Here is a 13995-nt window from a genome sequence, read left to right on the forward strand (position 1 = left end):
TCCCATGAGCCGAATTATATGGGAAAAACAGGTCTGTGTAAAATACTAGACGATCCACACACACACAACGAACCTACACAATAAATCGATCCAAATCACCCTGGGTCTACGCTTAACCTGAGCTAGAAGAATTCAGTGACCTTCCTACTTGTGGGGGTTTTATGCATGGTTGTCTCAATATCATGGGTCCCTGAGCATGTTCTGGGGCCCCCAAGTAACAACTTCCATATTTGTATATATTCACATTTGAAAATCGTAGTGGCAGATCTCATCGTGCAGGCCCTCTATAGATATGAGACCACTGGTCATGCCCGCATGGGCCTCAGGGCTAAGATGGTCCTTGTTCTATGGAAGCAGTCATTTTTGTACATTCCACTTGGAAAAGCTTTATTTTCCCACAGCTCTCTGTGCCCTCCCCCCCCCGCCCTTTACTACTTTTTGTGGCTTCCTTTTCCTCTGATTTTTACTCGCGGCTCCCTCGGACAGCATGAGGGGGCAGCTGGCCCCAGGTTGAAACCACTGCTTTAGGGCACTTTTTTTGTCACTCGCTTGCTTGCACTCGCTCTAAGTCAGCGTTTCTCAAACTTTCTGCATCAAAGGACCAGTAAAATGTCTGTGAAGCAATCCGACGGACCACAAATTTGCAATATGATGGGTTTTCCGTGTTTTACGGGACTGTTAGAACTGGCCGATTTTTTTTATTGTTCCGAGTGTTTTATACAGTTGTCCCGTTTTTTGCCCCTAAGGAAGCTTATTTGAATTTGCAATGCCTATTAAACTCGTGAGTGTGAAGATAATTTTTATAGCTTATACAGTCGACGCTTGATATAACGACCGCCCCCTCTTCCATCGAAAACGGACGTTACATTGGGAGGTTCGTTATATCGAAAGTGATACTTATATGATAATTACCGGTCGGTGTAATGGAATGGTCGCTATAACGCAGGGTCATTATAACGAGCGTCGACTGTATATTATTTTTTGATAATTAGGGCCACATTTCAATTCGCAGCGATTTTTAGTAGTCCTTCATTTTTTAAGCATTTGGCGTTTTTCAAGCAATTTTAGCAACCATTGTTGATTTTGCCGACGTATGGCAACGTTTTTGGTGACAACTGACGATGCCAATTGTCACAAACTGACAACATTCATTGTGTACCGTGTATATATATATGAAAGTCTTACCTTCAACTTTCCTCCACGATATCTTCGGCTCAGGGAATCCGGAAGCCTCGCAATTGACACTAATATCATCATGGACTCTTACTGTCACATCAATAGGCTCTCGTATCCATGCAGGCGGAGCTGAAAAAGTTTTAACAATAAAGTACATGTACAGGGTGATTCTTACAGAATTGGTCCAATTAATTCACTAACAGTTCTGTAGTTAATGCATGCAACCGCTAAACATTAGGACACATGAATCTCCCGGATTTGGAATAGTTGAGGTGTCTGCGTGTGTGCGCGCGCGTGCGTAACACTGGAAATCACCTAAGGAACACTTCAACATACATACATAACACCAAACAAGGCCCCCGCTCTGTCCCTTGCGGGATATAAGCGGAAAACACTTCAATACATCACTGAGAATATGAAACATCGAGTAGCCGCGTGCCTTCAAGAAAACGTCACTTCACTTTCACAACACTTTTAATCACAACGAATGGCCCCCGAAGGTACAGTACACAATCTAAGGTCAGTTATATCAGTGGTGTATAACTGACGTATGTACGAGGGGGGGGGGAGTGCTTGGCGGGTTACAGCCCACGGCGGCAAGTTCAGAGGGGGCGACAAATTTCAGGAATTAGTGGCCAAGAAAGTTAGTAGAATGGGAAAAGGACGGTTAAATTTGTTTCAACTTCAATGTATCCACTTCAGCCCAGACAGGAAATGATTAGGTCAGTGAGTGACCCAGAAAGTATCTAAGCAAGTGAGTGGCTTACGGCATGAGCAAGCATGTGAATGAGCAAAAGAGTGACTTAGAGTATGATGAGCAAACATGTGAATGACCGAAAGAATAACCTAGAGCAAGTGAAACGTGTAAATGATCAAAAGAGTGACCTATAAAGCCAGGAGCCATGTCAGTGAATGACCAAAAGACTGATCTATAAAGCAAGGAGACATGTCAGTGAATGACCAAAAGAGTAACCTAAAGTTTGTGCAAGTATGTGAGTGACCAAAACAATGTGTAAGCATGAGAATGACAAAAAAGTGACTTAATGAACATGGGAGTAACCAAAAAGAGTGGCATAAAGCCATATAGGTGTACTTGCGGGAGTGGGGGAATGGGCAAGTGGATTACAGTACAGATTGGCGAATTCAAGGAAAAGAGCAGTCAAAAAAATTAGGACTATTATGTGAGATGGGTATCAAGTGGAGCCGCCCACAAGCGGGATAACCATAAATGCACCTCTGAGTTATCGAAATCCATTTTAACGAATACTGTTACAGCGGAAATCTCGTTTTAACGAACACTTTTTCTAATCCCCCAGAAAGTTTGCATAGGAACAATGCAAAGACTTGGAATTTCTTTATAACGAAATTTCGTTTTAACGAAGTGAATTCTCCGGTCTGTTGGAGTTCGTTATAACAGGATTCGACTGTATCACACAATCACATAATCATATGTATGGTATCTTTCGTGATGTACCTCATTTTGTGAAGGGGAGGGGGCGGTTCTATATGAATCACCCTGTAGATCAGAATCACATGTTAAAGCAAGATCAGAGATACTGAATTTGCACATACCCTCAATCTGGAGAAATGCCGAATACGTGTCCGAACCGATGTTATTGACAGCCTGGCAAGTGTAGTTCCCGGTACTGCCCTTACTTACGGGATGGATAACGAGAGTAGAGAAATCGGTATCGTTTTTGATTCGTATTTCAGACGTCGGTATCAGTGGCTTCCCTTCTTTCAGCCATTGGAAACTCAGACCAGTTGATTCAGACATAACCAGGCATATGACGCTAGCCTTCTCGCCGTTTCTCACTTTCGACGGGAACTGGAATGGCTGGATTTTTGGCAATCCTGCAAAGTACACGTTCGTGAAACATTTCACGGAAGCAGAAATTAAGACATATTCCTAACGACAGCTGAAAAATGAAATGTACTCACGATAAATTAGGAATAGGAACGGGATCGTGCACTTACCTAGTACCGGAGAAGCATCGGTGAAGACAGAAATCACTCCAATCAGTACCAGTATGAATAATCCAATGTTGAGCATGTTCAGGTGTAACATCACGCTGCACAATTTTGCGATGCAATCCAATCACTTGTATTTAAAGCATCATAACAAGCACTGAATACACAGTACCAGTCATCATACTGACGATGGCGGTGGAATAATAATAATACAACATCATTTTCACAATCATACAGCGCCACACTTTGGCAAGTTTCGATACTAAAGACTTAACCCACCTCAAGTACTCAGAAATTGATTAAAAATACGGTGTATTTTATTTAATATAGATTGAAACTTAAAACTGTGTGCGCACAAATATGAAACTGTATACACAAATATTATAATGGGTACACCAGAGATGATCAATGCACATGTCAATATGTAAATTACCTTGCACAGACAGAGTAATGTTTTTACGGATAGCACTACCAACACCATTACTAGCTTCACATGAATACACACCAGCGTTGTCAGCACTCAGGTTGTTCAGCACTAACGTACCGTTAGCATTCTGTTGAGTCAAATTTATGGAAGTACCACCTGGAATAGTAACGCATGTAAAGTCAAAGCTGATATAAAAACTTTATTACAGGGAAAAATATTTAAATTTTTTGTCGATAGAGGACGCTAGAAACCAGTCCGGCAGAAGTAATTGGACCCGAACCTTTTTTAAATCGATTCTGTGTCCGAAACATCCGCTAGGGCTGCAGCCGGCGATTCCTGGCCACGGTGAAACAACTTCACCAATAATGTTTTATCCACCAATGTCAACATAAGATATCCTTATGTTAGCATCAGTGCATTGCAACAACAACACTCTGCATTTTATAGGACTCTGATTTGCATATTTCCAGTGATACGCTTTCGTGCAGCGCTCTCTATCGACAAAAATGAGAAACACATTTTCTGCCCAAATAACGCCACCTTCGTGAGAATACACATTCCAATTCTCTTCAAATTTTTTGATGGATATTAAACATAGGCGGAATAGATTTGGAAGTCTGGGGGGGGGCACGATCATTGTTGCTGGGAGGGGGGGGGGCAAGATGATGATGTCAATTCATATATACGTATATACATTAGATCAGTCGACTCTGCCTTTGACTCTGGGGCGTGTCCCCCCCCCCCCCACGCATCTCCGCCCATGATATTAAAATTATTTTATTGGACATCCTGTACAACATGATCAAGTTCCCTGATATACTATGCAAAAGAAAACCAAAATCTGAAAAATAGGGGTATGAATGCATGAATCGCCCAAAACTCAATTTTAATTTGTGAGTTTTAACAGATATGTGTGCTTGTTACTAGGTGCTGCCATCTACAGGGAGTGACCAAAATACTGAAAACAACCCAATCTTAAAAGGCATCATCATTTTGATTTGAATTTTTAAAGCGGAATGGTGCAGGTGGCGCTGTCATTTCATATGGTGAACTTCTGTCGTTGTTGAAGTAGGGTGACCATATGACCCGTATTTTCACCAGATTTTAGATCTCGACTTTTTTGTTAAAAATTTGTCCCGTTTTCTTCCCGTATATTCAACGTAACCCATGTGAATGTTCATTTTTTATTGAAATTCTTTTTTAACTTACGAATTATTTTGTGATAAATATTATGACTATAAATATCTTATATCTCACGTCTGTCAATTAAACGTTCTCTTTCGTAGAATTAATTTCAATTTCCTGATCATATCTTTGCTTGCCTTTATCTTTTCCTTGCCTATCTTATTGCTTGCCGTTTGGCATCATTTCTAGTGATCATTAGTGATTTCCCGTGTTTTAAAACAGCATTAAGGATCCTAATCACACAGTTTTTCTCTCGATGAGATATGGTCAGCCTATGTTTAGACAGCGTTCTGCCCAGATGCTAGGCTAGGGAATCATGTAAAAGTTTTACGGAATTTAAACTGGTGCATACTGTTGGGTCCGCCCTTAGGTGCTTGCGTATTATTGTCCCCCCCCCCCTCCCCCACGTATCTTATGCATTGAATGAAATGAGGCAAAAGAAATTCGCTCAACGGTGTATTTGATTCTTAAAATTAAAACAATATGGAGTAATTTCTGTTTGAGGCACATAAGTATGATTACCTGTTAGCTTCTGGTAAGTAATCACCGGTTTGGGAATTCCAATAGCTTCGCATTTGAGAATCACTGACGAACCTGAAACGGATGTGATTTCCTCGCCTCCGACTTCAGTCGTCCATTGTGGGGGTGCTATACAGTACAAAAACTATATGAGCTGACTTCATTCTCATCAGTCACAATCAATGTACAACTAATTGCTGAACAATTGTGGAAAAAAGTTATTATAGGTGGTCCTACCTTCGACTTCCAGGGAAGCTGAATACTGAGCTTGAGCAGCGTTTTGAGACGCTGTGCAGGTGTAATTACCGGCGTCAACTAATTTGACCGATTCTATCAAAATCACTGAAAAGTCCGACGAATCGGTCCATCGGATGTTTTCCGTTTCGACGAGATTGTTCCCGCCCTTTTGCCATCGGAAACGAATGTCTTTTGTCTTTGAGCTTGCGACACACACAGCTGTTGCTTTCTCGCCTATCCTGAATCTTCTAGCAAAGGAAAACGGCTCGATTTTCAAGGTTCCTATTTGAAAAAAAGAAAATTGTCGAAAATATATATAAGGATTTGATTTTGGTTTAATCGTTCACACGCATGTTGAATCAAGATGAGAAAGAAGTAAACAAATATGAAGATAAATAGCTATATATATTAGTATAATACTAAATATCAACAGAAAGATTACTACGTGAAAGAATGGTGGAAAATGAAATAAGACCTTGGCTCTATCTGCAATGGAGCTGCAGTGGGGAGAAAACCACAGTGTCTTGAAGGTTTGTCATTATGGACAGCCTTTCAGAGTGCTATTTTCTGCCTATTGATCCTTCAAAATGGTATATTTTCCGCCAAATAGCTTTCTAACTAATCCTTCGAGAAACGAGCATTCATTTTTTGGAATTTTCAAAATGTTTTTGCATTTTTGATACTAAAAAATGCATCAAAAACGACTCTTTTTTTCCAATTTTTTTTGTGAAGAAATAATTCATTTCATTCAATTTTTTTTCAGCCAAGATAATGCAAGGTATATTCACCTTCACAAAAAAAAATTTCCAGAATTTTATTGCAAAATTTTATATAGTAAATAACATTTTACCCGGAGGCACTTTCTCCTGGAAGCCATCTTAGAAACCCCCCCCTGAAAGTTCGACTTCAAGTGCTGTCCTCTGATGAAAGCCCCCCCCCCCCCCCATGAAGTTCATATTCGCTATACTTCTTGCTCAAAATTTACACAATCCTTTAAGTCAGGGCTTAACTCCCTGAGGTCAAAAGAAAAAAAATATACACCAAGAAAAAGCAACTCCCCAATATTTGTGGCATGAAAGGGCTAAGGCACTGTTTTTTGCTCAACAGTTTTTTACGGAACTCTATTCTGCCCAAAAAACTTGCAAAGCACTGTTTTTGTCCATTTTCTTCCAAATTATGTAGATCGGAGGTCTTCCACCTTTTTCAAGTTGCGAGCACTGCCTGCCCTCATCATCAAAAGAAGAGCACCTATTCGGCAAGTTTGACATACTGAATGCATGAAATCAGGATGATTTTAATCCTTTAATGCAATCCATAAAAAGATTTTAATCTTGACGTTACCCATTGTACGAAGAGATACAAACAGGTGGTCAAAGACCTGGGCCATAACTGGACAAATCGTCTTTCTCCTCATCCCGTCTCAACGAAGAGATACAAACAGGTGGTCAAAGACTTGGGCCATGACTGGACAAGTCGTCCTTCTCCTCATCCCGTCTTAACGAAGAGATGCAAACAGGTGGTCAACGACCTGGGCTATGACTGGACAAGTCGTCCTCCACCTCATCCCGTCTCAACGAAGAGATACAAACAGGTGGTCAAAGACCTGGGCCATGACTGGACAAGTCGTCCTTCTCCTCATCCCGTCTTAACGGAGAGATACAAACAGGTGGTCAAAGACCTGGGCCATGACTGGACAAGTCGTCCTTCTCCTCATCCCGTCTCAACGAAGAGATACAAACAGGTGGCCAAAGACCTGGGCCAGGACTGGACAAGTCGTCCTCCACCTCATCCCGTCTCAACGAAGAGATACAAACAGGTGGTCACGACACTGTTTTCTGCCCAATACTTCTCAGACACAGTTTTTTCCCCTGAAATTCATTAAGGCCCTATTTTCTGCACACTAGTCTTCCAAGGCTATTTTTTTTCTACCCATTAGTCGGGACTTTTTCTGCCCACCAGTCTTTTAAAGCATTTTTTTCTGGCCACTAGTCTTTGGAGGCACTGATTTACAAATACAAATACGAGTGCAACGCCACAACAGCCAAAATGCCCAACGAGGTGGCTGCGAAAAAGATGCCCATTACAAATATGGATGTCATATATTTCAAAAATACAGCAACCCAATTAGAAACACAATCACAAAAATCATAAAAAATATATACATATGATACAATGCCCATAAAGAATATTATGGTTGTCTTATTTATGCCCACTGGTCTTTAGAGGCACTGATTTATGTCCACTAGTTGTTCAAGACATGGTTTTCTCTTCAATGGTTCTTTAAGGCACTGTTTTTTGCCAAATAATTCTCTTCTAGGCAATGTTTTCTCCTTATTTATCTTTCAAGGCCTAGTGTTCCGTCTAATAGCTTTTCAAGGCATGGGTTTTCTACAAGATTTTTACATGTACAAAAATATAGACAATACTACGGTTTTTCTTTAAGGGGGCACTACTTTACTCAAACTAGTTCTCCTAGGAACGGTTTTCTGCACGTCTACTGGTTCTGCAGGGCTTTTTTCTGACGATTGGTTTTACTTAAAGGCATTGTATCGTGCTCGTATAATTTTAAAAGCTTTTTTTTCTGACACCACTTCTCTTTCAGCACAGTGTTTTTTGCGCAACTGGTTCATTATTGTTTTTTTTTTTTTTTTTTTGCACTGTTTACTGCCCAGTGCATCTTTTTTTTCGATAACCAGGGTCGTTCTGTCTACCTGTTATAAAACCATTTAAACTACATTTTTTATGATGATATGGAATGACTATGCTACTTTAGTACAGTAAAACCCCCTCAGGTGCGGTCACTCCTCTTTTCGGCCAAATAATAATTTTAATAATTTTCCCCTTGTGTAATGAAAAGATGCATTTCAAACCCCTGATTAACGGTCACTCCTCTTTTATGCACGAGTTTCTTTTTCCCCCATCTGTGTTCGCACAAGAGAGGTTTTACTGTATAGATCATTCTAATCATTTATGCGCAACATTGTTTGATCATTTCGGTATAAAGTTAAAACACTGAAAATACACAAAAAAATTCCATGATTACGATTTGTTAGCATGCGATCAACATGTGAAACGCATTCATGTTAAAACAATCTCAGTACAACTAAAGTATGTGATCTGAAAATCACCAACGAAGAAGGCATTCCCCGTAATTAGCCTTATTCGTTGGTGATTTTCGGAGTGTTATTGAAGTTTATCTACTCTTCCATGGAGTTAATGGTACCGTAACAATACTGCAAAAATTTATAATGGAGTTAATGTGACTATTAATGTTCTGATATGTTTGTAATTGATAGGTATAGCAAAAAATATTTATACTGCACAAAGATTATAGGGAAAAAAAAGCAATGCCAAGAAGCTTACCTTCAGTATCAACCAAGGAGACGGCCATGATGACGATCACCGACACTGCTGATAATTCACTGATGAAACGGATTAAGGGTTGATTCATGATTATTCAAACTGTCATAACGTGCTAATTATACAATGATTCAAGCGTGATGACCGCAAAACAACTGACACAAACGCTGGAGAAACTCGCCATTTACAGTAACAACTAAAGTACAACCTCACAAGTACTCAACAACATAGAAGTGATGTAAATAGTGAAAGTCTGGTCTGAAAAATACAATCTGAAACAGGATCGCAGCGCCACTTAGGGACTGTGTACTGAACTAAAAACACTGATGAAAGTGTTAGTTCGTTTTTATTACAATAATATCCTAAAAAGAAGACAAATTATATGCAAAATACAATATTTGATTTTGTTATACAATTTAAACATAAAATAAACTATACAGTGTGTTTTTTCCAGTAATAGCGAAATATTTTCCTTTTATTGCATTGCCACTTTTGATGAAAATCACCAAATAAGCAACCTACATCAATAATGGTGATAAACTTTTGTGATAGTGGCATGCAAATAATGATGAGAAATCAATTATTTCAATAAGATCATGGAATAATCACGATGTTTTGAGCGCATACAAATTATACAAATTGATAAGCTGGATGATGACGTAGAGACAAGTCAATCAGTCAAAATAAATTAGAATAAGAAAATGATGACGATGAATATGGGGGGAAATAATGGTGATGATGATGTGTGAAACACATAATACGATCATTTCATTCCATTATTAATTAAAGAAAAACGAACCTGTTTTAAGAATGAATATAATTTTAATTAGTAAGTGCGTTTGTAAATGCCCGCGAAAGTAAATACTGTCCGTAATTACAATGATTATAATAAAGTAATAAATCTCACCGATCACAGTGATTTGTATGGTCTTTTCCAAGCTTGGTTCGACGCCATTTGAAGCGACGCATTTATACGTACCGCTATGGGAAACGTCTACGTTTTGTAAGAATAATGACGAGTTCTTGCTTAATACTGATTTCACGTCCAATGGGCTTGATTCTGAAGAACCAAAATAGTGTGAATAAAATAATGCATATAAAATACACTTCTCTCTCACATTCATGATTGAATTAAACGATATCGTATTGGAGTATTGCAGAACAATCACCGACATGTTTGATTGTGATCTATGTATCTATCCATGATGATTGGAAGAATTATTCCGATGTCAAAATGATAGTCATAATACATGTAGAGAAAGACGTTTCTCTCCACTTATTCATAAAAGATATGAACTAAACTGGTTGTTTGCGTAGAGATGATGGTATCTGGTAAGAAAATTCACATTTGCCTCCGCTGGGATTCAAATCACAGCCCTCTCGCAGTCCGGGCGAGTGCGCTACCTCTACGTTGTGGAAGCAATGAGAAATTTCTTCTCTGGAGCGCATTTGGCATATATGCGCTACCGTGTGATGAACGGCGACAGCGATCAGCTAATATCTCCGAAATTACGTCAAGGTCATCAGATGGGTAGTCATGACCATCGCTACATAAACAACCAGTTTTCTGCATATTCCGTGTTAACAAGTGGACATGACACCTTTCTCGACGTATATATCACCATCTGGTGGTCGTGGTGACATTTACGAGTAATTAGCTGGTTGGTTGCTGTCACCGTCAATCGCACAGTACCGTTCGGCATATATGCGTTCTAAGAAAGAAACTTCTCATTGCTTCTATTTCGGGCCCGGACTCCCCAGTCCGGGTTGTGGTTCGAGTGCCAGAGAAGGCAAATGTGAATTATCCCTTTTCAGAAATCATCTCTACACAAACAACCTGTTTCCTGCATCTCTTGCGCATGTAGACATTGTTTGCATGAAAAAAACAAATCGACCCAATAATGACTAACAGGACTAAATTGAATTTCGAAAATGTTTAGAATGATTATTTTATCGAGTAAAAATCTTATCAAATTATCATCTGGGCTTTGAATGGTTATAAATGTAGAAGGGAATAATTCTTCTAGAAATTTTTGTATTGGTACGATGATATTGAGTGACTAACGACGACCATTTTGATTGCCATTTTTATGTGAAAATGACCAGTGCCAGAGTCACCGTTACCAAACGCTGGACTCAGCACAAAGAAGTTTTGTTTTGTTTGTTGGATACTATTGTGTTATACTATTATGAATATTGCGGTTGTGGCACAGCAACTCTTACTTCATTTTATAAAATTATTTTCCAAGTATAGAAGGGTTTTCTGTTATAGCGAATAACAAGTGCTCCCCATAATATTTGTAACTCCCGGCGACGCCCTCCCCGAAACTTCCAAGCCCTCCCAATATTTTCAATGATATTGATAATGATTTCAATGATTTTCACTTCTTAATCGAAAGAGCTTCATATACGACATACTAGCGTTATTAATTGTCGATAACCTCAAATGTACACATTTACCATTTACGTTGGCATACTGCTCATCGTTCTGTGTTTTTAATTTTCAGACAGTTTAAATCATCTGATTCTGTCTGAATCCCCTGTATAAATACTGATTTAATCTATTGTTTACTGTGCATGTAGAATTTGATAAAATTGCATTATACTATACATGTATGGTAAGTAGCTGTTCGACAAAGAATGTTAAGGCAATTTTTAGTTTTGAGTTTTTCACTTACGTTACGGAAAATAAAAATAAATTTCTCATCCGCACGTTTTCATTCTGGAGAACTCGCGTTTCCACCAGGAGGTCACGACCCACATTTCGGGAACCACTGCCTTACGGAATTGCTTGTAGAGGGCTAAATATCTTATTTATTACCGGTTGTGTGTCCAATGGTATAGATATTGTAAATGATTTTTTTGAATATTACCATCGAGTTTGTTCCAGGAAATAGTAGGATCTGGATAACCAGCCGCTTTGCAATCTATGTTGATGGTATCACCAAGATTAGCCGTAACATCTCTCGGTTCTAGGAGCCATGTGGGAGGCGCTATAACCATTAGAAATCAAAAACATAAATTGATAAACGTATCATATGAATAGATTTAAAAATTTACCGAAGGCATTGATAAAACAAAACAGAACACGGGCCTTTAAATAAAGGTTACCTTCTATCTGTAGAAAAGCGGAATGGCTGTGAGACCCGTACTGGTTACTAGCAGTGCAAGTGTAATTACCGGTACTCCTCTGGTTAACCGGATCGATTACCAGCATTGAGAAATCAGTATCGTTTTTTATGCGTATCTCCGATGTCGGCAGGACAGATTCGCCATCTTTCGTCCAACGGAAGGTCAATTTTGTAGATTTCCAACGTATCAAGCAAGTGATACTCGCTTTCTCGCCTTCCTGGACTTTCGTTGGGAATACGAATGGTTGAATTTTTGGAATTCCTGGAACAGACAGACATAAAAATCAATTTAGTTATCAATTTCACTGAATAGTGATTGGTTTATTTGAAAAAATATATATATGGTGTACACTATCATTATTTAATCAATATTTTTCTGATTAAGAAGAATAGTGACTAGCTTGAAATTCATCTGAGTACGCGCATGATCTAACTATTAGTGTTTCTTAAGGTTTTTTCTGTGGCCCCCTTTCAACAATATTTTTTTCTCATGGCCCCTGTATTATCTACGAGTCACCCAATCTCATTCAGGGTTGAGATATTTTCTATTTATTGGAGAACTATTTTTTTATAGTAAATTTATAGTTGGAAAAAATTTTATAAATAAGGTTGGTCTCAGGACTCCTGGGATGAATTTTGCGGAGCTTTCCTCTTGACCTGGTGAAATGCAGGGCCATCTTAACGTCACAGGCCTCCGTACAAACTGATGCTCTGGCCCTTCCTGGACTCAGCTGGAAGTAACAAGTAACTGCCTATAGACACTTGGATAAATTACCTTGAAAATTATAGCGCCAGATGCCATCCTATAGGCTCCCTGTGAACATGAGACCCCCGGGGGGGCAAGGTCTTATGAGGATCCTGGGCACCGGAGCCAAAGTAGTTTTTCTGAGCCCCCCCCCCCCCCCACCTGGAGATATATGTTTTATTTCACAGATTTGAGAAAGATCTAATTTTCATGAGGCTTCCTTTGCACTTGAGGCCCCCGAGCCTTGCCCGGTTCAGCCGGTGCCGCCTGAGGGGTTCTGCGTTAAGATGGATCTGGCACCATTGGCATTTCCGTTGAATTTTAAAAGTATTAGTCATACTATTTCCCCCCATGTTTCACTTAAAAGCTTTATTTCTATATATTTTGTTTCACCACAGCTCTCTGTGCTTCTCTTCTTAACTACCTGTCACAGCTCTCCTTCAATTCGCTTTTATATAACCCTTGGGTTACTCTTAACATTTTCTCAGGGCCGGAGGGGCCCTACATGGACTTGGGTCAAGAACCATTGATCTGGATTATAAATATCTAAACATATATCCATGCAAGAAATATGACTGATAGCATGCATTTTCAAACAACCATAAACTAAACAAAAATCTTGAAGCTCGTATAATCACAATTAATTTTAATTGTCAATAACATTCAAGTTTTCTTTACAGCTATTTGATCTATTTGAGAGCAATTTTATGATGGTGAGAAATAAATAGGAATATATTGCTGGGAAAAGCTTACCTTCAGTATCCACCACCGATAGCACGGCCATGGCGAGAATCAACGCAGTCGGTGAATTCACGCGTATTAATTGGCGATACATTTTTGCTGTATACATCCGTTATCATAACATGCTATGGATTATGCACGTATATTGTGGTGTTGAAGTGGAAGAAAATGCACACTACACACACAAGAAAACTGTATCGCTGTGCACTCCACAACGAGAATTTAACAACAAAGAAGTATTAACACGAAACCGAGATAGATCGTCCAGAAAAATATCATCTGCACAGCCTCGCAGCGCCACTCAGGGACACTGTACTGAACTAAAAACAGTTTGCATTGTAACCGTACTGGAATAAAATTGATATTAAAAAAATCGTTTGAACATGTTGTCTTATTGTAGGCTATTCCAGCCGTGTTTTCTGGAAAATGAAATACATTCCTCGATGAAAAACTGTGTGATATACTTATACGTACATACGGTATCAAAGTATTGAATAGTATGA

At 39.2% G+C, this 13995-nt stretch overlaps 2 protein-coding genes across 2 annotated transcripts in view; both read right to left on the reverse strand.

The window, feature by feature from the left end:
• The window catches only part of LOC149065193 (cell adhesion molecule Dscam1-like), a 67195-nt gene extending 58082 nt beyond the window's left edge, over nucleotides 1-9113 (reverse strand). The window contains exons 1-7 of the mRNA XM_089254318.1: nucleotides 8879-9113; nucleotides 5516-5797; nucleotides 5282-5407; nucleotides 3544-3730; nucleotides 3154-3248; nucleotides 2749-3030; nucleotides 1186-1305 (exon numbers count right to left, since the gene is read on the reverse strand). Coding sequence (XP_089110444.1) covers nucleotides 1186-1305; nucleotides 2749-3030; nucleotides 3154-3248; nucleotides 3544-3730; nucleotides 5282-5407; nucleotides 5516-5797; nucleotides 8879-8966 — 1180 coding nt within the window. The 5' untranslated portion in view covers nucleotides 8967-9113. The remainder of the gene's footprint in view (nucleotides 1-1185; nucleotides 1306-2748; nucleotides 3031-3153; nucleotides 3249-3543; nucleotides 3731-5281; nucleotides 5408-5515; nucleotides 5798-8878) is intronic.
• On the reverse strand, nucleotides 9072-13723 carry LOC149065194 (cell adhesion molecule Dscam2-like). Its single transcript, XM_089254319.1, has 5 exons — nucleotides 13505-13723; nucleotides 11987-12268; nucleotides 11749-11868; nucleotides 9783-9935; nucleotides 9072-9133 (listed from the first exon to the last, which is right to left on the reverse strand). Exons 1-5 carry the CDS (start codon nucleotides 13599-13601, stop codon nucleotides 9072-9074), a joined length of 714 nt encoding a protein of 237 aa, XP_089110445.1. The 5' UTR covers nucleotides 13602-13723.
• Between the last annotated feature and the right edge of the window lie 272 nt (nucleotides 13724-13995).

This window comes from Pholcus phalangioides, unplaced genomic scaffold (assembly GCF_987345545.1).
Source record: "Pholcus phalangioides strain wild (caught in Gottingen) unplaced genomic scaffold, Ppha-v1.0 ptg000041l_1, whole genome shotgun sequence".
Taxonomy (NCBI): Eukaryota; Metazoa; Arthropoda; class Arachnida; order Araneae; family Pholcidae; genus Pholcus; species Pholcus phalangioides.